The 24,482-nt window shown below is 43.0% G+C and overlaps 3 protein-coding genes across 5 annotated transcripts; all 3 read left to right on the plus strand.

Moving 5' to 3' along the window:
- The first annotated feature begins 1,249 nt into the window (after positions 1-1,249).
- Positions 1,250-11,134, plus strand: rbm10 (RNA binding motif protein 10). Its single transcript, XM_056422775.1, has 23 exons — positions 1,250-1,358; positions 1,960-2,030; positions 2,115-2,649; positions 3,078-3,230; positions 3,325-3,394; positions 4,774-4,847; positions 5,767-5,853; positions 5,995-6,055; positions 6,158-6,316; positions 6,644-6,804; positions 7,020-7,117; positions 7,287-7,374; positions 7,507-7,711; positions 7,822-7,913; positions 7,992-8,070; positions 8,319-8,410; positions 8,524-8,715; positions 9,139-9,333; positions 9,512-9,568; positions 9,679-9,873; positions 10,089-10,136; positions 10,236-10,291; positions 10,537-11,134. Exons 2-23 carry the CDS (start codon positions 2,014-2,016, stop codon positions 10,625-10,627), a joined length of 2,805 nt encoding a protein of 934 aa, XP_056278750.1. The 5' UTR covers positions 1,250-1,358; positions 1,960-2,013; the 3' UTR covers positions 10,628-11,134.
- Positions 11,135-11,218: 84 nt separating this feature from the next.
- On the plus strand, positions 11,219-14,486 carry lrrc23 (leucine rich repeat containing 23). 2 transcript variants are annotated; one of them, XM_056422813.1, is made up of 8 exons: positions 11,219-11,703; positions 12,559-12,668; positions 12,780-12,900; positions 12,983-13,124; positions 13,452-13,582; positions 13,715-13,851; positions 13,955-14,159; positions 14,257-14,486. In XM_056422813.1, the coding sequence occupies exons 1-8, from the start codon at positions 11,626-11,628 to the stop codon at positions 14,287-14,289; spliced, it is 957 nt and encodes a 318-aa protein (XP_056278788.1). In that variant the 5' UTR covers positions 11,219-11,625; the 3' UTR covers positions 14,290-14,486. The 2 variants fall into 2 exon arrangements, with proteins under 2 accessions (XP_056278788.1, XP_056278790.1); XM_056422815.1 differs by having other exon boundaries at positions 11,616-12,668; positions 12,886-12,900.
- Positions 14,487-15,554: 1,068 nt separating this feature from the next.
- tktb (transketolase b) lies at positions 15,555-23,226 on the plus strand. 2 transcript variants are annotated; one of them, XM_056422787.1, is made up of 15 exons: positions 15,741-15,831; positions 16,856-16,949; positions 17,871-17,988; positions 18,087-18,200; positions 18,311-18,408; positions 19,844-20,035; positions 20,141-20,268; positions 20,356-20,552; positions 20,802-20,966; positions 21,149-21,305; positions 21,392-21,522; positions 21,634-21,717; positions 21,823-21,919; positions 22,094-22,213; positions 22,427-23,226. In XM_056422787.1, the coding sequence occupies exons 3-15, from the start codon at positions 17,905-17,907 to the stop codon at positions 22,597-22,599; spliced, it is 1,740 nt and encodes a 579-aa protein (XP_056278762.1). In that variant the 5' UTR covers positions 15,741-15,831; positions 16,856-16,949; positions 17,871-17,904; the 3' UTR covers positions 22,600-23,226. The 2 variants fall into 2 exon arrangements, with proteins under 2 accessions (XP_056278761.1, XP_056278762.1); XM_056422786.1 differs by lacking the exon at positions 16,856-16,949 and having other exon boundaries at positions 15,555-15,831.
- Positions 23,227-24,482: the final 1,256 nt, after the last annotated feature.

Raw genomic sequence — 24,482 nt, forward strand, 5'->3', positions numbered from 1 at the left:
ATTTATGTTTTCTATGTTCAGCAAAAACCCTTAAAACTCAACTATTTGATTTTGTGTTTTTCCCACACGAATTGAGCTCCATAGCCGAACCTGATGACAACATCCATAGATTTTGGTAAACAAATATTGAAATTGAGCCACAGGTTACATAAGAGCTTATCAATACTCTGGTCTTAAATCATTTAGCACTGGGATTCGTGAGTTTAGGTACCCATTGTTGCCTTTATTTAATGCAAAAATGCGAAAGGCTCTCGCTAGAGCCAGTATTCGATTTGGTTATTCTTGGCTGCTCTGGAAACATTTTGGTGCATTTATCATTCAGAAACTTCACACAACGATTCAATTATCTATCTATCTATCTAGTATTGTCATTATGCAGCACGGGGATGCACAATGAAAAGTATAGTACATTTCAGTCCTGCATTTATTACATTTGCATCAGCAGGAAGTTAAACGGCAGTAACAAAACATTCTCTGTGCAGGTAATATGGCCGACATCTGCGCATAAAAAGTTAAATATGAGGAAAAATATTGCCCAGCAACTTTGGCTGTTCGATCAGCAAGTATCATGATGTAAACCCTCCTCTCGTCCCACCAGAGTCCTGTGCTCGAGTGGCATTTCTTCACGAAATAAATTGCAACTACCAACCGTCATACTCGCAAGGACCTTAACATATTGTCACATAGTGTCAAATTATGACAAAAAAACGTGTGTAATAGTATTATAAGAGTAGCTCCTTGCCTATTCCTACAAGAGGTTTTACGATAAAAAAGGAAAGGTATGTTGTTGCTTGCAAACTGCAACCTCACCAGTAGATGGCACTACATCTAACTCTGGACTTTAGCCTAAATTTAAGGCTAAAATTCAGAGTGAAATAACTTGTTGAAATTCGGCCCTCAAGTGTGTCAACAAGTTGGTTATGTTTATCTGTACACTTATTCTCAAATGTTACCACATTTTACATAATTTTTTTTTTCAAATATCTAAATATGTATGTTGTTGCTCGAAATGATTATTGTAAATCAAATTATTGACGATTTTTTTTACCGTACGGTCCAAAGTGCGTACAACCTGGAACGATATTAAGTCTACGTGAATGACGTGACCAGCAAGCATTTTTAACTCAAACTTTATACGGCTCTGGTTTGGCTTGTCTGTCTTGTCCAATCACCGTCGACATTTATACGTTGCTGGCCAACCACGAATCACATATCAGAGTCAAGTATTTGTTCCCGCCCCCTCCGAGTTGTTGTCTTGCTGTGGCCATTTTACAGTATTCCGTGAAAAATAAAACACCCTTCTCACCTAGGCTTTGACGTGAAATTAAGATAACTATTGTTGGTTACATGTTGCACCGGTAAGGGTTCGTCCTCTTACAAATATTGCAGTTGATGTCTTTACAAACGGGTGACAAATGGTTCTGGAGACGGCGTCTCTGCTATGACGTGGGAGCCTACTGCAGGCTCGAATGGTTAGCTTGTCCGCTAACCGAGATGACCGCCACACGTCATTGTTGAATAGTCCTTTTGAGTAGTTAAGTTGTGCATGTGCATTGCATTCGTTAGTGATGCAGCGGCATGCTTCAACTCGTTGCGTGTGGGGTTTGACGTGCAGCGCTTTAATATCAGTATACGGTCAAGTGTGCAGTATTCAAAGCTGCAGCTAACCTGACGACATCAAAATGAATGCCTTATGCCTCTATTGAACGTACCCGTGCACATCACTACGATGCACGTCAGGTGACCTCTTCTTTGGAGAGGTTTTATCTCGAAAATAGTGTTGACTATCTAAATGTATTGCGTTTCTCCTGAATTGCTCATGCAATAGAGTAAACTATGATGTACGGACGCTGTAATCCTTTAGAAGTGGGGCAGAGACGAGGAGCAGAGTTGGTTGATCAGTCAACCAGCATAGTTCACCATGATCCTCCTGATTATTTCATCTCATGTAACTTCTAGGATGTCCAATGCTGTAACCAACTAGAACCAGGGCAGACCAGGAAGTGAATCACCATGGACTCTGAGCGGAGGTGAGCTAAACCTTTAGTTGTGCTTTTCTGTCTCAAAAAGAGTACATCTCATGTGTCCCTCACATTGTCTTCCTTGGTCAGCAGGGGTGGGCGAGGTGACCGTACAGGTCGCTATGGCAACACCCACAATGACCATAACTTTCGTGACATGGACTACCGAGGCTATGGCCAGGATGATGAGGAGGATGCAGGAGCAGGATGTGATGTCAGAGCAGAGGAGGACAGACTATATGGCCACGAAGAGCAATCACTGGGTGTCCATGACTTTTCACCAGGTTGTCTCCAGGACCGTGCGGGGTTTCACCAGAGAGGAGAGGGGCGTGGGGGGAAAGGGCTCCTGTGGCCCCCATGCGCTCAGTCGCTGACCGATTTAGCCCCTCCATTGCTTCAGAGACAAGAAGAGGAGGGATCCAGGCAGGAGTTCGAGAAGCTTTTGGCTGGTCGGCAGGAAAGAGGTCGGGGGAAAGGCGGAAGAGGCTTTCCTGAGAACATTCCCCCTCATTCAGGGGGTAGGGATGGCAACTGGGGGTGTGGTGGGGCTCTTTCAGAACAGATGGAGTACAATACTGCAAGACAGAGAGAGGAGGACAGGTTCTCCCGTGCAGCTGTGAAGAGGAGGGTAAGCCATTGCAGGTCCACCTTCTTTAACCCTTGTGTTGCCTTAGGGTCATTTTGACCCGAATCAATATTACACCCTCCCCCCGCCTTTGGGTCATTTTGACCCGATTCAATGTTTCACCCTCCTGTTACCTTTATATTTACTAACATATTTTACCCTTTGGGTTCAATTTGACGCCAGCAATTAAAACCTCCAGAAAATTATTAGAATTAATATTGTTTTCCAAGTTTAAGTGTGAGGCACTTTATGTTTGTTTGTTGACTACCGAAAGAACACCGACATTAAACATTGAATGGGGTCAAATTAATCCTAAAGCGGGGGGAGGGTGTAATATTGATTCGGGTCAAAATGACCCTAAGGCAACACAAGGGTTAAAGAACTGCTACAATTATATGTGTTTGTTTATTATGTTTAACTGCTCTCTGCAGGCCATTCAAGTGGGGGAAGAGGAGATAAGTGCTGCTCAAGACCTGTCCCTTGAGGAGTTGGACCAGGACTACCGTGCAGATCTAGACAATAACCAAAGGCCAAGCAATATCATAATGCTTCGCATGCTGCCACCCAATGTCACCACGAATGAGGTGAGTGTATGTTTGTGAGTCGTCGGGTGATGCTGCATGGGTCTTTAAAGTCCGTTGGCTTAAAATGCAATAATGTCTCGATCTATGTTCATAGATCCGAGCGCAACTTCAGGAGCAGGGGATCCAGCCAAGAGAAGTTCGCCTCATGAGAAACAAATCCTCAGGTAAAAACGTGTTCATTGCCTCTAAATGTTATTTTTCTTCTGTTTTCATTATCCCCTTGTGTCACACTCACTCATTACCAGCTCTTCCCACTCCACTGCTCTCAGGTGACTTTCCCTGATCGGCTCAGTCTTCTCTTTTTTTAATAATAATTGTTCTCCCTTTCCTTTTCCTTCTTTCTGACTATCCCTGTCTTTCTTCATCCTCTGACAGCTGACGCAAAGAATGCCTTTATATTTATATACTCATACAGGCTTTCGCTGCGATTCCTGCTTTGATTATTTTGGGATCTGCTGGTGTCTGAATTCTGGCTCACAGGGCAACACATGCACGCTATCTAGAATTGCCTTTAGGACATGAATGCATGCATACAGTGGTATGTTTTAGATCTTCACTCCATGGCATTCATTTTCTTTTTCAACTTGACTCTTATCGTCTTTACCTTCTCATGATTCTGCCTCATCCATCTTGAAGTGAAGTAATTGTTGAAGTAGTTAAACAATGCTCACTAACTAACAGTCACCTGAGAAATGAGCAGCAGAGGCATAATGCATTTGATGGTGTTTGTCATTGTAGTTGTACTCTTCTTGAGTGTGCAAGTGTTGGGATATGAATGTTGCAGCTACCTCTCAGCACCGTGAGCATCATCCATACCACTCGGAAAAGCTCTTCTTTTTCCAAAGGTTTTCCATTACGGTCATTATCTCACTGGTTGTCTGTAAGGTGTGCCTCTCTAACTCAGGCCCACTTACAGTCCTCTGCACTGCTCTGTCCTCTCACCCCGCTCCCTCATCACCGTTTAGAATATGTCCTTCTCAGTTGTACGTGTTTCAATGATGACCTTTTGTGATTGTTATATCATGTACAGTGTTCTTAAACATAATATAAATCTCAATAAGTTACATACTGTGTTCTCAATCTGTTGTAATGCATGAACAGAATATGGAGCATTCCACATATTGAAATGTGTGCTACATTGTTCAGACGACACTCTGACGCAGAGATATGTTCGCCTGTGTGTGTGTGTGTGTGTGTGTGTGGGTGAGTGTTTTGTTGGTGCCTGGGTGCTTCAGCATTCAAAGCCAAAAAGCTCTGGCTCAAACTGATGAGTGGGTAGGATTCTCCCTCTCTCCCCCTCTTTCCTTGACCCTGTTGAGATACTTGACATTGCGTCCTCCCACCCTTGCGGAGAATTCGACAGTGGATTTCCAACTAGCTGTCGGGTGTGTTATTTCCAAGGGAGAGAGGAAGCAATGCTTTATTTTATTAGTGCTGATACAGGGTCTCTCTCTCTCCTCTGGACATAAAGCACTAACCCCTCACTGCGTTGTTGTTATGTTGTTGTTGTTGTTCGGTTACCATGGCGCTGGGCGGTGTCCAGGTCAGAGCCGAGGATTCGCCTTCGTCGAGTTTAATGTCATACAGGAGGCCACCCGCTGGATGGAGACCAACCAGGTCACTCTCCCCTACACAGACACACATACACATATATACATGCATACAATGGGACATATCGTTTAACATCAGGACAAATGTACAGTCACATCATACCCTGAATGCACGTGATACATTCCAGTATGGTATAGACAGTGGAAAAATTTGTTTTGTCTCCGAGGTAGGTAGGTCTTTGTACTTGGAGAGAAAATTCATCTTTTCTTTCTTCTTATAGAAAATTCCACAAACAGGCAAACGCGCGTTACATCATGTTGACGCTTGTCTGTTTGGGTCCTAACTGCATAGTTTTCACCACTGAACTCTCCCAATCACATTTGCTCAGCATTGCCCTATTGAAGCGCCTCTATTAAAGGGGTATCCTCTTCTTTCAGTGACACGTTATCGCTCTCTCCAAAGTCTTCAGTACCACCTCTGGGATAGTGTGACATCGTGAATATATTTTCCCCCATGGTTTTATTGTATTTTGAATCAGAACCAATACAGTACTTCATTTTCTTGTTTTTGAATCTTTCATTTCTGGGTCATCTACCATTTTGACATCGTTAGGAGCGATCTTTTGTCCATCTGGGGGGTGAAGGTCGTGACAGTGGGATGGGATGTGTGAAAAACTGTGAAAAGGTTTCCCCTTAAGGGGGGAGGGATGACACAATTGATTAAAACACATTGTCCTTTAAAAATGGACACACACACACACACACCATCTCAGTCCGTCCCAATTTTCTAAAGCTGAAGGTTGCAATTCTCTGTTGTCCTTTCTTTCAGCCTGAGTTCTCTCTTTTTCTCTCTGTTTCCCTCTCCCTCTCGTCCCTTTCATTCTCTCTCATCTCTTGTGAGTTGAGGCCTTTCTCTGGCATGTTGGGCCCAATTATTGCTGATAATCATTCTTTGTTCCCCCTCCCTCTCTTTCTCTTTCTTTCAGGGAGTGCTGTTGATTCTGGGACAAAGAGTGTCGATGCACTACAGTGACCCAAAACCGCGTGCCAATGAGGACTGGCTCTGCAACAAGGTTGTGTGTGTTTGCATTGTGTGACATGCAAACATGGAAGTCTACATTTTATTTGTGAATTGCATTAATGTGTATCAATCAATGCAGTTGCTCATTCTTTAAAAAAGTATTTTAACAGTTGGTCGTGTAACATTTCAACAGTGCGGTGTGCAAAACTTTAAAAGAAGGGAGAAGTGCTTTAAATGCAGTGTGCCTAAATCAGGTAAAACATTTCACATCTGCTGTGAATATCTCTACTATTCTCCTCTTATAACAACACAAGCTGTCTCATATCATATCATAATACGTAAATGTCTTTCCCCAGAGGCTGAGCTGAAGTTGCCCCAATTGCAGAGCGATTTGCCTGTTGGTCTTCAAAAGGAGGGAGCCCAAGGCTTACTGCCATTGCCCCTCCCCTACCACTCCTCTGGTCCTCCTGTCAGTCCAGGACCGTCTACACAGCAGACGGATGTGGCCAATGACAGTAAGTCCCACCATGCCAATCTCTTCTATTTTAATGTTTAAACAGAAAAACTGGTGTTTAACCAGGTGTGCTTATTTAAATTGCTTTGACTTTTAGTAATTCATACTTTAGTCATTAAAACAAAATAGCTGACAAAATGTACATTTATTTGAACATTTAACATTATTTTTCTTCTATTTTATTGATGGGTTGATTTATGTGTGTTCATATTGTGTAGTATAGATTAAGGCAAATACTTGTATTTTCTTCTCTGCCTATTATCTGGCACCCAAATGATTAAATAATGTGTTAAAGAATATGACGTTCTCTCATCTTCTCTTGCACCAGCTCTGATACTCAGAAACCTCGGCCCTCATACATTCGTGGAAACCATCTTATCTGCTTTGGCTCCATTTGCCACTCTCTCGCCCTCCAATGTTCGCCTCATCAAGGACAAGCACACGCATCTCAACCGGGGTTTTGCCTTTCTGCAGCTTTCTACCATAGTGGTGAGAAATATGATGAGGCAGACACACACATACATAAGTGCTCGATGGATGAATTGTCATTCATTTTTAATCCATCGATTAATCCACAGACTATACATCTTTTCATTTTTGTAATGTGTTCTGATGATTTTAAACTATGCTTCATCCTCAACAGACTTGCACACAGAGGCAGTGACACGCGCACTAACTCCCAGGTTTGTTTGTTTGACCAATAGGAAGCCTCGCAGCTGCTCCAGATCTTGCAGGCTCTCCAGCCGACGCTCTCCATTGACGGGAAAGCAATTGTGGTGGAGTTTGCTAAAGGCTCCAAACGGTAAACACTTGCATATCCAAACTGAGCCAATTCAACATTACTGCTTTTGCAAAAACAAAAATATATAAAATACCACATAATTTTAAAAGTATTTGGTCATGGGGAAAATGTATTAGAAATGGCTTTGAAATGGTCACTGAATGCCTCTTTGTGCTGTTTCTCTCTGCAGCGATGTGTTCTTGACAGATGGCAGCAGAGTGAGTGCTGCTACAGTGGCCAGCACAGCAATAGCTGCTGCACAGTGGGCTGTCACGCAGGTAACCTGAATGACTTGTCATTACAGCAAAGTCAACTTGAGGGTGTCACACCTCTTTAATTAAATGTTGTATATTTAGGATTATATATTAATGTGTTTTTTATTTTTGTTTTAATTTTTTTTTCATTCTCAGACCACTCAGAATGGATCGGGTGTAAGCCAGAGTATAGATACAACAGTGTATCAGCAGGGGGCAGCAGTCACATACAACCAGGAAGGGAACGACTACTCCGGGCTCGATGGCACCACTTTCAAGGCCCAGGCAGATGTCAGGGTTGCTGTTTTACCTGCTGCAGGAGCAGCCCAGGTGGGAGCACACACAGGAGGAGGAGCCTCAGGTTGGTAGTATGTTACACATATAGAACATATTACCCAAATATTCTATAAAGCCATTTACATTCGACTTGAACTTGCGTCAACTTAAGCGACCTGTTTGTGTGTGTTGCAGCTGACAGAGTGGCATCTGGATCAGCAGTCGTGCAGCAGCATCATATTCACACACCGACTGCTCTCATAGCCACAGCAACCCCACCAGTACAGGTACAATAGTAATTGTTGTGTTCTTGCATGATTTCATATCATTATTTGAGCTAATCACTGAGCTCTGTCTCTTCACAGGTTGAGATAGTAGGAAAACCACAACCTTGTCCTGGTCACCCTGCGACCCCAGGCACTGAACACGAGCTCCAGCAATACCGTAAGGCTTCGTGTTCCCATTGTTGCCTACAGGTTTGAAATGTATTAGGTGTACCTTTTGGGACAGATGAGTCGGTCTAGCCACTGTTTCAAACTGGTTTCTACTGCATGTTAAATATGTGTTGGGCTGCGTACCTTCTAGCTAATAGTTCTGTTTATCTGAATGTATTTAAAGCCAAATGCTGGTAATCAGTCAAGCTAACCTTTTTTATGATCAATTAAAGTTTGTTCTGTTTTCTTTGAATTTAGCTGTGCCAGATGTGTCCACATATCAGTATGACGAAAGCTCTGCCTACTACTACGACCCCCTCACAGGCCTCTACTATGACCCCAACTCCCAGGTAAGGACCGTCTGATGTACAGCAGTCTCAAAGCCGGGCTAGCACCAATAACTTTCTGTATGTGTCGTCTTCCTCAGCATTTCAGTCTGGTTTTGTGCCCTTTCTCTTTGCAGTACTACTTCAACCCTCACACGCAGCAGTACATGTACTGGGATGGAGAGAAGCACACCTACATTCCTGCTGCAGCCGGCCAGTCGAACTCTGAAGGTGCTCCCTCAAGCATGGGCGAAGCCCCTTCAGACTCACCGTTTGCTACGCTTGGCAAGGAGAAGAAAGACAAACCCAAGAATAAAACTGCTCAACAGGTATTCTACATACTGAGTACAAGCTACTGTTCTGATAGCAGGTGAAACTCCACAGTAAAGTTTATTTTGCTTGCTTTGTTCTTACACAATAAACATAAAAGGCTGTTCAATTTCATTATGTATGATTCAAAACATCTGTTTGTGGGTGAAATAACAATACAGTATAATACAGTTCAGTTGAAAATGTGCCATGCTATTGTGTATTGCCCAAATGACCATAGTTAATTAACACCTCTTGCATTTTGTGGAGCTGTCAGACCTCACCAAGGTGGTGTTTGTTGGAGGACTACTTAGTTGGTTTGCATTTAGTTGTTCAGGTGTTGTTGGCCTCCACTGGCATGGACAACGCTTCAATTGTAATTATTCCTCCATTTGTTACATTATATTTGCCTGATTTTCATCTTTTGGCCTTTTTATTAATAGATTGCAAAAGATATGGAGCGCTGGGCTAAGAGTCTCAACAGACACAAGGAGAACATGCGCTCCGTCTCCTCCTCCCCTGCCGTCGGCACCACAACGCTTCCACCCGGTTACACTCGGGCACCGGGCCACAGTCGCCCCGATGACCGCCGAGAATCCGCTAGTGCTGACGCAGGCTATGCTGTTCTGGAGAAAAAGGTGCATGACCCTTACACAGAGACATGTGCTTAGCACCAGGTGAATCCGAGTGGAGGAAGAGAATGTCTAGAGGACTCTGGCTAAGGCTCCAACAACTACTCACCCTGCCCCAGTGCAGTGATCAGACAATGTCTTACTGACTAGCTCATCCCTCTGATTTGGCGTTTCTGTCCTGCAGGGTGCACTGTCTGAACGGCCTCAGATCTTTTTGGACCAGATACGACAAAGTGTAGAAGTAAGCGCATGGTCAAAGTTATTGTATTTTTCTTTTTCAAGCATAATATCACAATTCTCCGACTATCCATTATGTTCCTCATTCTTTGATCTTGCATCCTATTTCTGTAGCGGTCCCCTCCTCAGCAGCAGGGTCTGGTCCCAGCCTACAGCGGAGAAACTGACAGCGAAGAAGAAGGAGGCGACAAAGAAGAGAAGGAAGGGATGATGACTGACTGGGATAAACTGGCCTGTCTGCTGTGTCGGAGGCAGTTCCCCAGCAAGGAGGCCCTCATCAGGCACCAGCAGCTCTCCGAGCTGCATAAGGTGGTTACAAAGACCGCTTGACTCTCACGTCACACCTTTTGCAAATATAGATATACATAGAAATTAGAAATATATATTTTCATTCCTGGCTGAAACTTAGATGACATACACTGGAACTTGTTTCCAAATTTGTTGTCGTTACTATTTGTATAAAAGTGTAGCCTAAAGACATTCCTCTGGTAAACATGTCTAAACTTTTAACTTTCTGTTCTCAGCAAAACCTGGAGCAGAGACGAGTGCAGCAGGAATCTTCAGGGAAAGAGGTTGGTCAAGCCTCTGGATCTGAGTGGAGGAGTTGGGGAAACATTGCATGGACTAATTCTGTTTGTAGAAGTATTAATTTCATTTTCTTTTGCTTGCAGAGACTTTCGGATGGACCTGAGCCTCCTGATCCTAAAAGGAGGAAGTTTAGCCCCATGTAAGCAGCATTGATTGTGTGTTTGAGGTGTACAGTTGGTTTTGGGTGTGCAGAAGTGGTCGTTTACAAAATACTGGACATTACCCTGCCTTGTTTTTCATGTTTAGACATGTCTCTATATGGTGACCGTCTTGTTTTATAATTAGTGTGTACTGTCTACTATTATTGTAAGACCTGGGGCTTTCGCCATAGAGTGTGTGCTTATTTAGGTTTGTGTAATAATTGTAATCTCTTGCTCCCTTAAGTGACGGGATCACGGGCAGTAGTCTTGGTGCCAGGATGCTGCACGGAGGAATGAATAAAGGGCTTCTACTGCGCAATGTGCAAGTGGACTGAGCCCTCACCCTGAAATCTCAACTTCCTGACCCAGGACAATGACGAAGCTTAGCACGCAACACTTCACCGTTAACGTCGCATAGATAAACCTCTTAATTTTGGTTTGTAATTATAATTACCTCAACAGTGGTAATACACTCATGAACTGATCCTGTAGCAGTGGATGTCAGGATATTGCACAGAATGCACTTTTTTTGCTTTCTTATTGAATGATGCAGTTTTGTGTTCTTACGTGCTTCAGAGCTTGTGTGTGATAAACAAGCGTTATGTGGTTGGGGAACATTTGGGATTTTCTAATATTACTGTCTATGCACCATAGATTCTTTTAATTTAATGCTATATGGCTTGTCATTCAGTGAATGACTGATCTGGGCATGGACTATACATTTTAGAAGAGGTCTAATGAACTGGACACAGTCACACTAAAACTAGTGTGTCTATGAAAAGTGTCTGTCATGTTGCACATATTAATTGTTAATGTAATACATCATTATCTCTGGAGAAAGTGTTTTTTTCTTTCTGTTTTTTTATTTTTTATTAATTTTACTGTTGCATCATTACTGTAATTCAGAATAACATTTTCATGATCTATTAATATATTTTAACAGTTGATAATATTTTGAAATGTCACATTTCTAAAGCCATGTTTCTGCAAAATGGTGGTTTAAAAAAAAGGAATATGGTGCAACATCTTGAGCTGCATACATCTTGTGCAGTTGCACAGCACGCTGCTCGCTCCCTGAACGTGTGCCCATCAAATTGGTTTTATTTCACGTGTCCGCGTGTTGCGGCTGTTGCGTTACCATGGCAGCAGCAACACAGAAGACCGTCGGTCCGGTCAAACCCGGAAGCAAAGAGTTGACAACTTATTCTAGCGTCTAGTTCCCGCTTAAAGCTCGACCTCAAATTAAATTGTGGTTGTTATATTTCGCATAGTGATCCAGTTTACTGAACCCAGTCGTTGCATTAGTGCCGCTGACTTGAGCAAAGAGAGCAGCATGTCTGACGTCGACGAGGACGCAGTCTGGGATGAAGAGGGCGAGGAAGAGCACCAACAAGGAGCCGAGGACGAGAAGGTAGAAGTAGCGAACTAGTTCACCTGAGACATCACGACTGAAGAAACGTAACCTAACAATGAAGACAGTTTTACTGTCCCAAGTTGTGCACTGTTGATACCTGGGAGATGTGTGCTATTACATTTAGTACCGTTCATGTTGGAGCACTATTTTAACTAACGTCACTACCATAGGTTGGTGGTTTAGATCGGCGCAGTGAACACAATATCCTAAAAGCCTCAGGTCTCATCCCATAATCTAGTGTACTCCAGATAGAAGGAAGGTCCAGACCGGATGACAACGCCCCTTTCTATCTAAGGGCCCAGCACGTGTTAAATATGCGAACAATAAACGACTACAGGGTATGGGTGGTTGGGTTTACGGTTATCTCGGTAACGCTTTTATAATAAGGGTACAAATCCAGTAATCTAACTAAAATCCAGCTAATTTGGTAGCATATCAACTCAATATGAAGTAACTGAATTAACATAATTTAAATCCATATTAAGTGCCAACAAATACTGTAAAGTCATCATGACCATCATATGTTGACGAGACCAATAGGAATTTATGACACAGCCTTCTTTCATTTGTGCAGTAAGTCATCATTGGTCATGCATGAGTGTGTTACTTCAGTGTGTTATTTGTACCTTTTATGCACACATGTTACAGCTGTATTTGTAAGTACTTCACACAAACTTCTACATGGGAGATCCAATTCATGGCTAACATGTTAGGTGGGGTTGGAGCTCCATGGTGTAGAGGGGCTTGTGTCTCAGCTGGGCCTAATGCTTACACTTAGACATTGATGGGGTCTTGTTGTACATCTACTCCCCGATGTTGACGATGTAATCCTGATGTCTTCCCGTCTAATAGGTACAGGTTTGCCTTTTGACCCAAGAAACCATGGCGGCGGGGCTGTCGTTGCTCTGCCGAACTGGAAATGGACTTGGACATGCATTTGTCAAAATGGACCTAAAAAACAAGTAAGATAGCAAAAATACATGAAAAACAAAATTGTCTGCCATCGCCAAATAATTGTAACAATCTCTTTAATTGTAGACTAACTTTCCCTTTTAAATCATTGTACTACTTAGTGGACTGAATGACATTACTGCAATCAGCAGTTTTATTCACCTACGTTTTCTGGATGTATCCAACAACCGCCTTGTTGATCTTTCTCCTCTGGCGTCTCTCACCCAGCTGCTCTGGCTTAAGGCAAGGACCTCTCTTAATTCATTCATAAAAGGACGTTGACTTTAACTGATGGTGAATCTTGATAGCAACTCTTCCTCTGTAGGTTGACAATAATGCTGTGGAATGCCTCAAAGGGCAACCGTTAGCCCAGTTGACCTACTTGCAGTGGCTGAGTCTGGCAGCGAACCGGCTAACAGACCTGGACGGCCTGGACGGGCCTGCCTTGGAGAGCCTCAATCTTACAGGTTGATCTGCTGGTTTTATATGAGGATAAGTGGTGTTTGAGTTCACTATGTGAATGACTAATGATGTACACCGCTAAGTCTGAGTTTCCTAAACTGAGGTCTGTCAAATGAGGAAGTGTTAACTATCATTATAAATTGAAATGAGAGAAATGATAACATCACAGAAGTTATTTATTTGATCAGAAAGGGGTTTACTATGCCATGTGTTATCATTCAGTAGATATACTGTATATATGTAAATATATATTAGCAATTAATTACATATGATGTGCCTAATGTATATTTTTGGAAAGTCTTGGACATTAAATGTACCAACCTCTATGGCAGGTAACGCTATTAAAAAAGTGGCTGGTCTTCAGAGTAGCTGTTTTGCAAACCTGGTAACTCTGGAGCTGAGGGGAAACCAATTGGATACCACAGATGGCATCAACCTTCCCAACCTGCAACATTTATTTCTGGTAATACAAGCACTATTATTTGGTAAATTGCACTACCACACTGGATGAGGTTAATCACTTAATACCAGCCTTAATATTCATGTAATGACTCAGAGAACAAATTGCATGTAAGTGTTTTTGCGCTCTGTTCAGGCCCAAAATGTTATCAAGCGTTTGGAGGGTTTAGAGAAGTTGGAGCGCCTCACCACCCTTCACCTTCGAGATAACCAGCTAGATACTCTGGATGGCCTCAGCCCCAACATGAAGTGCCTCCAGTACCTCAATGTCAGGTACACAGTTGTATCCCAACAGGGGAGATCAGAGCCTTTCATCAATTCAGTGAAACACCACTAAAAATGATATAAACCACATGCTTCTGTCTTTGTCTCTTAGGGGCAATGTCATCTTAGATGAGAATGCCCTGCAATGCCTTGCACTTATGTCAAACACTCTGCAAGCTTTGGTCCTTTCTGACAATCCTCTGGTGGAAACGATGGACTACCGGCTGAATGTACTGATTCTAATGCCACAGCTGAAGAAACTTGACAAATATCCTGTGTCCCCCGAGGAGAAGTCTGAGGTCTGTAAGAGAATCAAGGTAAAGCTAAGAAACATCTCAATTCTGTTTGTGACATGCTCAGACAAAAAAAAGTTCTCTTTTTCTGGTTGTTTTAATGCTTCGGGTGTCCTCTCAGGTTCTTCAAGAAGAGGAACTGGTTGAGCCATAAGATGTTCAACAATGAGGAACTTGTTGACTTCCTTGAAAACGGTGATTGTGTTGTATGAAAAGTATAGGCTACATCTTCATAGCGTATGTGACAGATGCACTTTGTATCTGTAAAATGTATATATAAGGGTTGCTTTTTGTCACGAGTAGCCTACAGCCTACATCTATTTTTTGAACAATAAAATTGGGAAAATGTTTTTTTCTCTTGCATCCATTGACATTTACACATGCAGATAATCAGCAAGCTCCAAAAAAAACGTGTCAGTAACTACGGAATAAGAAACGTGGGAGTATTTTAACCTCGTTTTGCAGGAACAACTGTCCTGTGTTTGTTTCCCTGAGTAAGGATGAGACGGCAAAATCCGCCACCATTTCCGTGTTGGCAGCCATCCAGCTTCAGCTTTAAAGGGACAGCGACATGCATGTATGGAAAAATACCCACCTATACACTGAGCTGTACTGTTCTTCAAGTATAACATTATTTCTGATTAAATGTTGTATTCTTAACTCTTAAGTCATTCGTATTTCCATAGCTCACATACTGTTACAAACAACCAGGAAGCCACCTCATTAAAACGACCGCCAGTTTTTGTACGTCTTCAAAGCATTGGTTGCAATTGTTGTCGTATTCCATGATGATTCAAAAACCAAGCCATATAACTTGTTTCAGTTCTCCACATTGTGTCTGGCTGTAATGATTAGTGCTTTATTTATATTCACTGGCGACGTGCTCGTTAAAAAGAACGTTATAAGAACAGGGCTCTCAAGTGTCACGCATTGAGCGTGAGACTCACGCATTTCGGTCTTAAATCACGCACTCCCGCCACACATCGTATTTCTCACGCTGAAAAAAACTCGGCTATTTAATGTTTTAATGTGCCGCAGCGCGCCAACATGAGCTGGCCGCGCTGCCCTCACCGTGGAGGAATCAAGCGCTCCCCTGGAGTTCTGCTGCGAGGAGCCACTTATCAGCCAATCAAAAAAAAGAAATGGGCTAATCTGTTGTATCTGGGTAAGATTTAATCCAGCAACCAATGAAAATAAAGCATCCTGGAATTGCGCGCGACTGACTGATATCCGAAAATTTCGTTTTGCGGGGGGGGGGGGGGGGTGCTGATGGAAATGTCACTCTTGCCTGTCTTCAAAACTTGAGAGCCCTGGAAGAACGAAGTCACCACAGAGCTGAAATCTTCCTTAGCTGTGAAAGTAGCTCACAGTAGACTGGTCCTCCAATGATTGGACCAGGTGGGAGGGGCTGTGCACGAGACATAAGTGCCCCCTCCTCTCCGTGCTTCCTCCTCCTAGGTTGTACTTTGATCCGACAGCTTGCCGCGGCATTGCGCAGTTTCGAACCTCCGACACCGGGAAGCCACTGTTAAATTAAAGTAACCAAACTAGTCAAGTCGACGCTGTTTTAAAAAAAAAAAACAGGAATCATGACAAGCTACCACAAACCCGACGAAAAAACTCTGCAGGGACTGAAAGACATCGCCAATAAGCTCCGGATCAACTCCATCAAGGCGACATGCGCCTCTAACTCTGGGTAAGCGTTAACAAAGTAATGCTGGAATGAGTTTATACGAAGCACACCACCAAAATGTGCAATGTGTTGTAATGGGCATTGGTAACGTGACGGTGACGTTAGCTGAAGCGCGTTTAACCGGCGCGGCTCGGTGGCACGTGCTGCAGATTACTTTCACGCGGTCTAAACGCAGCCACGGCGGACAGCGAGCGAGTGATTAAGAGAACTGCTCCACAAACGCTTTAAGCTACTTTGAGTTATTTTTGTCTGCGTGCATGACTGTGCTAACGTGAGCATAAGATGACACTTTGTCGTCAATGAAAAGCAGCAGCGGCGTCTTGTGTCGACGGCGCAATCGGAGACATCACCCACTCTAAAGAAGCAGACACGCCAGCTGCTACGTTACTGGATTACATTTGTTCTTTAGCACCGAGCTCCTTCTTCTTCGCGTCTTTCGTCGCTCTTTCGCATAGTCGTGTGGCTCCTCGTTCCACACGACTATGCGAAAGCGCGACTCTTGTGGTCAATTTGAAACTAATTTAAAGTTGCAGCAGCGTGCTAAATTGACAGACGCACCACCAGTTGCAATTGTTTGCAGGAAATTGGTGTCGCCTGTGATAACGTGGCTATCAAAGGGGCACTTGAAGTTTTGCTTCGTCCAAAATGCTTCAACCTGAGAATCTGTTCGGCAACCTGAAGTCTTCCTCTCCCCAGCGCTGACCCAGGGTCCGAGCGGGAATAGTCTAAATGGTTTCTTTGTTGACATGGGTGCGATTTGTTAATTTTGTATCGATGCTGTTATCTAGCTAGAGATTATTCTTGTTGTCCTATTATTCTCCAGATGTATCTGTGTACACACCTACAATGAAAAACCACAACCTAATGCATCAGAAATTCCGTGCACCACCACACTTATCTAATTAATGCATGTGTGGGGGACAGTTTTGGACCTGAAGTTTAGATTCTCAATGAAAGAACAACGATATTCATGGGAATTTTTATTTATTTATTAGTTTCCTTAATTTGGTGTGTTTTTGTTTTCTAGCATCAAAACGCGAGACAGTGGGGAGGGACACCATATATTTTATTGATACAGTAAAGGACCGCAACTCGTATATTGTATGTCATTCACCTGCCAGGTATATTGCATTGAGAACTTCCAATCCAAATGGTTCCCATTGTGTCCAGTCACCGTTTTAGTGGATTCATCTTGCAAGATATTGCATTGTGACTTGTGCAACTCTTTTAAAAATGAAACGTTTGTTCGTAAACCGGTTTGTCACTTCCTTATGGCAACTGACAAGGAAATGGTTGGATTACATCCTGGATGTCCTGACTGGAATTTGAAGTGCTAATACTGTTTAAGAATGTTTTTCAGTTTTGCCCCTCAAAACTCCACACCTATTATTATTTTCTTGATATGGATCATTACGCTTGAGTATATGATTACCTTCAGTTTATTTGCCAACAGGTGTTCACCAACAGGACAAGGGGTAAACGGAGCACTGGATTTTTTTTTTTTTACTTGTGAAATCTAACAGTGGCCGTGATGTATGTTTGATTAAGATAACCGTGTTGCAGCATGGTTGAAATGTTGCCATTTGTAATTTAACCTGCTTAGGAAAGCGGAGATGCTGTTGAGTAACCTGGGATTTCTAAACATGAATATTGCAATACTTTGACCACTATTGCATAAACTAACCGTTTTTAAAATATATACATATAAATGTTAACAGGCACTTGGGATAACCATATATATTATATGATCATGTTGCAGATTAATTATCTATTGACAATATCTATTTTCCTAGTTCCAAGAGATAGAAGGCTCTCTTTAAAATAAGCATTGCTTGCATTGCAAATGCATCTTTAAAAAAAGAATTAATGCTTTTCAGGAATGAGGAAATGTGAAATGTTCGTGTCAGACTAAAACTGGTGTGAGGATTCCTGAACGTAGCAACACATGCATGTGCATGGTGTGAGTTTTTAGTTCTCTTGTTTTTCTTTTATATTCTTGTGACATGTTCTTAACCGACTCGTCTCCATTTTTCTCTCCCCAGTCACCCCACATCATGCTGCAGTGCAGCAGAGCTCATGTCTGTGCTCTTCTTCAACACCATGCGCTACAAAGCAGATGATCCTCGCAACCAGTGTAACGACCGCTTTGTGCTCTCAAAGGTTGGCTTGCATTTCTTTGAGAATATTCTCCAGTTGGCCAGTGCACCTGTGATGTGTTATAAATCCGATGTCTTTAAATCTTCTCTCGCTGTCTCTAGGGTCATGCTGCACCTATCCTGTATGCTGCGTGGGCAGAGGCGGGTTTTGTGAAGGAGTCTGAGCTTCTCAACCTGCGCAAGGTTGACTGTGATCTGGAGGGGCACCCCACACCAGTAAGTTAAAAATCCTGAGTTCCTTTTTGTGTTTCCTTGGAAAATAGAATATCATCTTCAAGTCACACTCTGTGATTATTATGTTATTTTCCCCATCTTCTATCCATCAGAAACTGGCTTTTGTCGATGTGGCAACCGGATCTCTGGGACAGGGCCTCGGGGCTTCCTGTGGGATGGCATACACTGGCAAACATTTTGACAAATCAGGGTGAGTATGTATACACAAATATGTTTCATCAAGAGGTTCAAAGAATTGCATTAACCCTCAACGAGGGTTTAGTTTCCAACAAACCGTCACAGTGCAATACCATGACCGGCAGTCCAGTAACTCCTTTCTTTTAAAGTGATGCCTGAAACACTGTAATCGCTTGAATGGATAAACTACCTGTAGTTGTGAAGCTGGTATTGTGTTAAATCACACCCACGGGTGTCTGCAGTGAGGTCAAATGTGATTTGCACAGCAAAAACAATACCAACTAATTTATTTACCTCTTTGGGGCAGTGTCAAGACTATCCAATATCCCTGAACAAACGTAAGACATGTTTACTTTTACATGCATGCACACTCATGCAGGGTTTTTCCTGCATAGAGAAAATTTGGGCGCACGCCTAAGCCGTCTTCCCGAATGCCTATGACAAATCCCGAGCGCCTAAGGCAAAAAAGTCTGCGATGGAAAAAAAAAAAAAAAAGTGTTCATCACGTGCATGTCAGCAAATATGTTGTCAATAGTATGTTTCAAGTAGGCTACAGCCCAACCCTCGTTCTGTTTTGATCAATAGTAATCTAGTTGATAAGCGTGTCTTCTTGTCTGATCAATACGCAACTGTGAGGTGCGCGAATGGACAGAGCGGCCAGCTGCTGATCACTCAACAGCCCGACGTGCACGAATACACCTGGACTATTGTCAATCTATTAAAGTGGAAGCAAAATGATTTCCTCAAGCATAGCCTCCATTATTTATGAAAAAAATGAAATAAAAATGCATGTCTGCTAATTACGGTGACATTGGCAACACAGACCGTGAAACATTTTTTTGGGAGCACCGATGACCCATTTTGACCCAGGAAAAACCCTACTCATGCCTACACCAACTCGATATAATTACATTATTTATCTTTCTTTTCTTTTATCTGTTTTATGCAGTTTTCATTTTATGTTATAAAATATTATCTAGATGGAGGCTTCAAATAAGCCCCGTTGGCTTGGTGTCTCTTCCTGCTCTGTGATATGAATTTATCTCTGTTGGGATTTTTTTTTTTTTATTGTGCAAAATAAATAAGAATATCACTGTTGGATTCTAAAGAAAATAATAACCCAATCATTTTTAAGTGGAAAGATATTATTAAATGCTTTTTCCACTGAAGTTTGAAATGTTTATATACAAATCCACTACTAGCGAGACTTCTATCTGATGAATTTAATGTATAGTTTTTGATTTAAGACCAGTGATTTATTCTGAACTTTTTGGAGACAAAGGGCAACACTTCTGCAGCCCTATGGTCTGACCTTTCCCTTGGGTAGTCTACTTCCAGTCTCAATTCAACAGACTTTAATCATGTAGTAACTATTATGTACTCAATGGTTTGGAGAACAACATCATTGACGTTTCCTGTTTCTCCGCTCTGCATTGGCATGCATGTAGATACCGTGTGTACTGCATGATGGGTGATGGAGAGTGTTCAGAGGGCTCTGTGTGGGAGGCCATGGCCTTTGCCTCGTACTACAAGCTGGACAACTTGGTGGCTATCATGGATATCAATCGGCTCGGTCAAAGTGAAGCTGCACCCCTGAAGCACGACGTGGAGACCTACCGCAAGCGCTGTGAAGCCTTTGGGTCAGTACAAAGTATTTTGGCTCAGCAGTTATTAAAGAAACATGAACCCGAAACACAGGGCTGTACGGTGTCTGCATGCTGGTAAGCTGAGCAATATGTGTGTAGGTGGAACACGTATGTTGTGGATGGACACGATGTGGAGGAGCTGTGCAAGGCTTTCTGGCAGGCTCAGCAGGTGAAGGGCAAACCCACTTGCATTGTGGCCAAGACGTTCAAGGGCAAAGGACTCAAAAGTAAGTGGGTTTTCATTTGGTGGATATTTAATTTCCTGAGCTATGAATTTTTGTGGATTTGACTGACATGTTCATCCATTTGTGTAGATATTGAGGATCTTGAAAACTGGCATGGAAAGGTTATTCCCAAGGACAAGGTGGATGCCATCCTGAAAGACCTCCAGGCTCTGATCCAGGTCCCCAACAAGACCCTAATCCCTGAGCTGCCCAAGGATGACACGACACCGGCAGACCTCAGCACCATCTCTCTGCCTTCACCCCCAGCATACAAAAAGGGAGACAAGGTACCTTTTTTTTTTAAGGCGCTTCTTGCTTTCTTATTGAATGCTGGCTAATGCGATTGATTACATTTTTAGGGGACCTTAAATCATGTGTCGCAATGCATGCAGAGCCCCGTAACAGTCAATGAACGTTTACTGATGCCACTGTTTATTAGTATAAAAGGTCCAAGCAGACTTGGTTTTAATGTATGATTTGAGTTTTGTTTCGTTAATTACGGCGTTAATCCGTCTTCACCCATCCCGTCCTGTCAGATGGCAACAAGGCGCGCATACGGCGTTGCACTGGCCAGGCTGGGCCAAGCGAGCGAGAGAGTGGTGGCCCTCGATGGAGACACCAAAAACTCCACCTTCTCTGAGACATTCAAGAAGGCCTTCCCTGACCGCTACATTGAGTGCTTCATTGCTGAGCAGAACATGGTACACAATTTAACTATTTACACGCTCTTAAACTTTGTCTAATATGTTTCTATTTATACTCTAACATGAAAATCCCAGTCTCTTGCAACTCATTTGTGATCAGTTTTCATGTGGCTCCATGCCTTATCACATGCGCCATCATTACGACTAACCCGTAATACCAATTCTCCTTATCGCTGCAGGTGAGTGTGGCCATTGGCTGTGCCACCCGAGACCGCACGGTTGTGTTTGCCAGCACGTTTGCTGCCTTTTTCTCCAGAGCCTATGACCAGATCCGTATGGGAGCCATCTCCCAGTCAAATGTCAACCTGGTAGGGTCCCACTGCGGCGTCTCCATCGGTAAGCCTTCTGCTGAAGTGTTGCAAGCTTTCTAATGTGGATGAGTGAATGTTCCGGGCCCCCGACTGATCTTCTTCTGCCTTCAGGTGAGGACGGGCCTTCCCAGATGGCCCTAGAAGACTTGGCCATGTTCCGTGCCATCCCAACATGTACCGTGTTTTACCCCAGCGACGCAGTGTCCACAGAGAGGGCTGTTGAGCTGTCAGCCAACACCAAGGTTGGTAGGCCACCTTGTAGTGGATTATGTCCAGTAATTTATGTAATCCAGGCTTCACAATGATGGGAGAGTAATGTTCTTATGTTGTAACTTATCACTCTATATTCTCAGGGTATCTGTTTCATCCGTACCAGTAGACCAGACAATGCAGTCATCTACTCTCCAGATGAGAAGTTTGAAGTGGGCGTTGCCAAGGTAATGATCAAGAAAATGATTTTGACACCCAATACTTGTCCAGAAACAAAGATTTGAATAAACGCCAGAAATTGACGGTACATGAATAAATGTCTACTTTTCCAGGTTGTGCGTGAGTCCGACAGCGACTGTGTGACTGTGATTGGAGCTGGTGTGACTCTGCATGAGGCCCTTGCTGCCGCCGATATACTGGCCAAAGAAGGTAAACTTGCACTGCCCTCTAGTGGCTAGATGTAGGTATTGAAGCCGACTTCATAGCATTCATCATCAACTCATGTTTGGTAATTCAAGGGATGGAAGCCATCAGTTTCTAGGTTAGCCAGAATGGTTTAATCAGCATTTCCCAAAGTAACAATCTCCTAATTAATACCTATAGGAAAGAACATCCGTGTCATTGACCCATTCACCATCAAGCCCTTGGATGCCGCTACCATTCTGGCCAGTGCCAAAGCCACAAAGGGACAGATCATCACTGTGGAGGACCACTACAAGGAGGGTAGGTTGTTTTCTGTGTTTGTGCTATTGAAGGCGTCTCTAGTAATGTGTGTGTGTGTGCCATAATTGCAAACTGCTCTTCAGAGCTCCTGGTTGGCCCTAGAAGTCTGTTTAAGCAGAGTGGGCGTGTTCTCAATGTACCAGGATCTATTATGGGGGCGTCATGTCATCCTTGGTGGTTTGAGCTGACGGTTTCTCTCTCTCCCCTGTCCAGGTGGTCTTGGTGAAGCGGTGCTGTCGGCAGTGGGCCAAGAGCCTGGCATTGTTGTGACCCGGCTGGCAGTGACTGGTGTTCCCCGCAGCGGAAAGCCCCAAGAGATGCTCGACATCTTTGGCATCAGCGCCAAGCACATTGCCAACGCTGTGCGTCAGACCTTTGCAAACTAAGGACTGCCCCGCACCCCGCTTGGCGCTTGTTCCATCGCAATAAACATGCAGTTAACCGGCTTGTCCTCGTGAAGATCTGTCAACTTCTGGGCCAAGTGCCGTCTCGTAGCTTTGACTCGCGTGCCGTGTGTTTCCCCTGTATTGTTGTTACCACAGGTTGTGAGGGAAGGGAGGAGGTGTGCAGTGTTAAAGACTCGTGTTTAGTAGCCTTTTCTCCCAATGGGTTACTCTTCAATGTTCCTTTCTTGTATACTTTTTGTTATGTATTCAAAACCATCACTAAATACAGTAAATGTGGCATGTTGACCGATTAAAACCAAACCAGCAGCAGATCTAGTCAAGCCGCTACTTTTGTTTTGCATTCCAAGCTTTTCCTTTTCACATTCTTTACAGCCATGCCTCATGTCCTCTCACTTGGATGGCGTTTATGCTCTTTCTTTTTTCTTTTCAAGAAACACTGTTACTGTTCATGAATCCTAATGGATCAGTTTTGTTTTTTGATTCTCAAAAGCGTTTGACATGAACAATTTGACCATTCATCTTGTGTTCTGGCCACATGGGCGTCACACAAAGCTACTGGTGTCATCCTGTTGTACCTGTGTTGAGCTGAATTAAAACGATTAACTCTGTTTTTCTGTAGTGGTGTCTTTGTAGTGCCACTGAACTAAAGTTCCAGACTATATTGCAGTGGTTCTCAAATGGGGCTATGTGACGTTTTTCTGAAATATATCTAAAATTGGTATATATTAATAGTTATGTTGAGAACCACTGATAGGATAATCACAAAGCTTTTTTGCACATGTGTTCATGATGCCCCAATGAAATATGTAATGACAGAATTGACCCCCCTATTTTCACCCTTGTCAACATCACAATGAATTACCACAATTCGTACAGCCATGCGTGGCTCCCGCACCACGTCTGATTGACATTTTCTCGTCATTAGTGAAATATCTGTTTGATACGGCTTTCCATAAAATGTGGTCCAGGAGTCAACTTTTTAGGTGCAGACTTTTCATTCAGTGTCTACCATCATGAGGATGTAATTTGTGGTTTTAAGAAAAGTTCTCATCAGGCAATCTAATTTGATCAAAAAAGTAGTTGCAAAACAAACCCTTTGCCATCAGCCTCATCTTTCACTGCTCAGCAAGTGTGGGTGAGCCTGGAAACATACCTGCAAAACATCAGCATGCTGACAAGTAAGCTGTATGCACCGTTGTCTGTTTATTTAAAACCTGTTGCTAGAAAACTGGGTGTAATGTTTACTCAATTAAGCTTTCATAGGCAGATCAAGAAAATTTTCCAGTCCTGCAATTAAGAATCATCTCAAAAACTAAACCCTCTTTTCTCTCGACTCAACTACTGTAACTCCCTCCTTTGCGGCATGAATCCAAAATCCATCTCTCGCTTCCAACCGGTCCAGAATTCAACAGCTAGGCTTCTTACTGGATTTACCAGATGGCCTTCGATCCTCCGGTGGGGCCCTCCTGGCCGGTCCAAGGTCAAAGCTTAAATCAAAGGGTGACCGTGCATTTTTTCCATAGGGGCCCCTTGACTGGAACAACCTACCTGAGGGGATAAGGGTCGCAGAATCAGTGACTTCTTTGAAATCACTTCTTAAAACTCAATTATATAGAATTGCTTGTATGTGATGTCATTATTTTAAGTGCTTTTATGCAATTCTTTGGTTCCCCTGATTTTGTTTGTTTTTTTAATTCCATTTTATTTTTGGTTGTGTTAGTTTTGTGGTCTTCATTGCCTGTATTAAGAGCCTGTATTTCTTAAATGTTTACCTGTATTGATGTTATGTATAACTATGCTTTTCTTCTCTGTCAAAGTAAACTGTTTTTAAAGGAGCTATATAAACGTATTTTTATTGTACG

The sequence above is a fragment of the Pseudoliparis swirei genome, chromosome 9, assembly GCF_029220125.1.
Source record: "Pseudoliparis swirei isolate HS2019 ecotype Mariana Trench chromosome 9, NWPU_hadal_v1, whole genome shotgun sequence".
Lineage (NCBI taxonomy): Eukaryota > Metazoa > Chordata > Actinopteri > Perciformes > Liparidae > Pseudoliparis > Pseudoliparis swirei.

What these genes read in the sequence shown, in the direction of transcription:
- rbm10 (XM_056422775.1), top strand. An exon ending in GCTGGATGGAGACCAACCAG is followed by an intron (nt 4,848 to 5,766) that starts GTCACTCTCCCC and finishes TCTTTCTTTCAG; the next exon opens with GGAGTGCTGTTGATTCTGGG. An exon ending in AGAATAAAACTGCTCAACAG is followed by an intron (nt 8,716 to 9,138) that starts GTATTCTACATA and finishes TTTTATTAATAG; the next exon opens with ATTGCAAAAGATATGGAGCG.
- lrrc23 (XM_056422813.1), top strand. Translation starts at nt 11,626, where the DNA reads ATGTCTGACGTCGACGAGGACGCAGTCTGGGATGAAGAGGGCGAGGAA. An exon ending in AAGGAGCCGAGGACGAGAAG is followed by an intron (nt 11,704 to 12,558) that starts GTAGAAGTAGCG and finishes CCCGTCTAATAG; the next exon opens with GTACAGGTTTGCCTTTTGAC. An exon ending in GGAGAGCCTCAATCTTACAG is followed by an intron (nt 13,125 to 13,451) that starts GTTGATCTGCTG and finishes CCTCTATGGCAG; the next exon opens with GTAACGCTATTAAAAAAGTG.
- tktb (XM_056422786.1), top strand. Translation starts at nt 15,725, where the DNA reads ATGACAAGCTACCACAAACCCGACGAAAAAACTCTGCAGGGACTGAAA. An exon ending in TGGAGGGGCACCCCACACCA is followed by an intron (nt 18,201 to 18,310) that starts GTAAGTTAAAAA and finishes TCTATCCATCAG; the next exon opens with AAACTGGCTTTTGTCGATGT. An exon ending in AAGCGCTGTGAAGCCTTTGG is followed by an intron (nt 20,036 to 20,140) that starts GTCAGTACAAAG and finishes ATATGTGTGTAG; the next exon opens with GTGGAACACGTATGTTGTGG.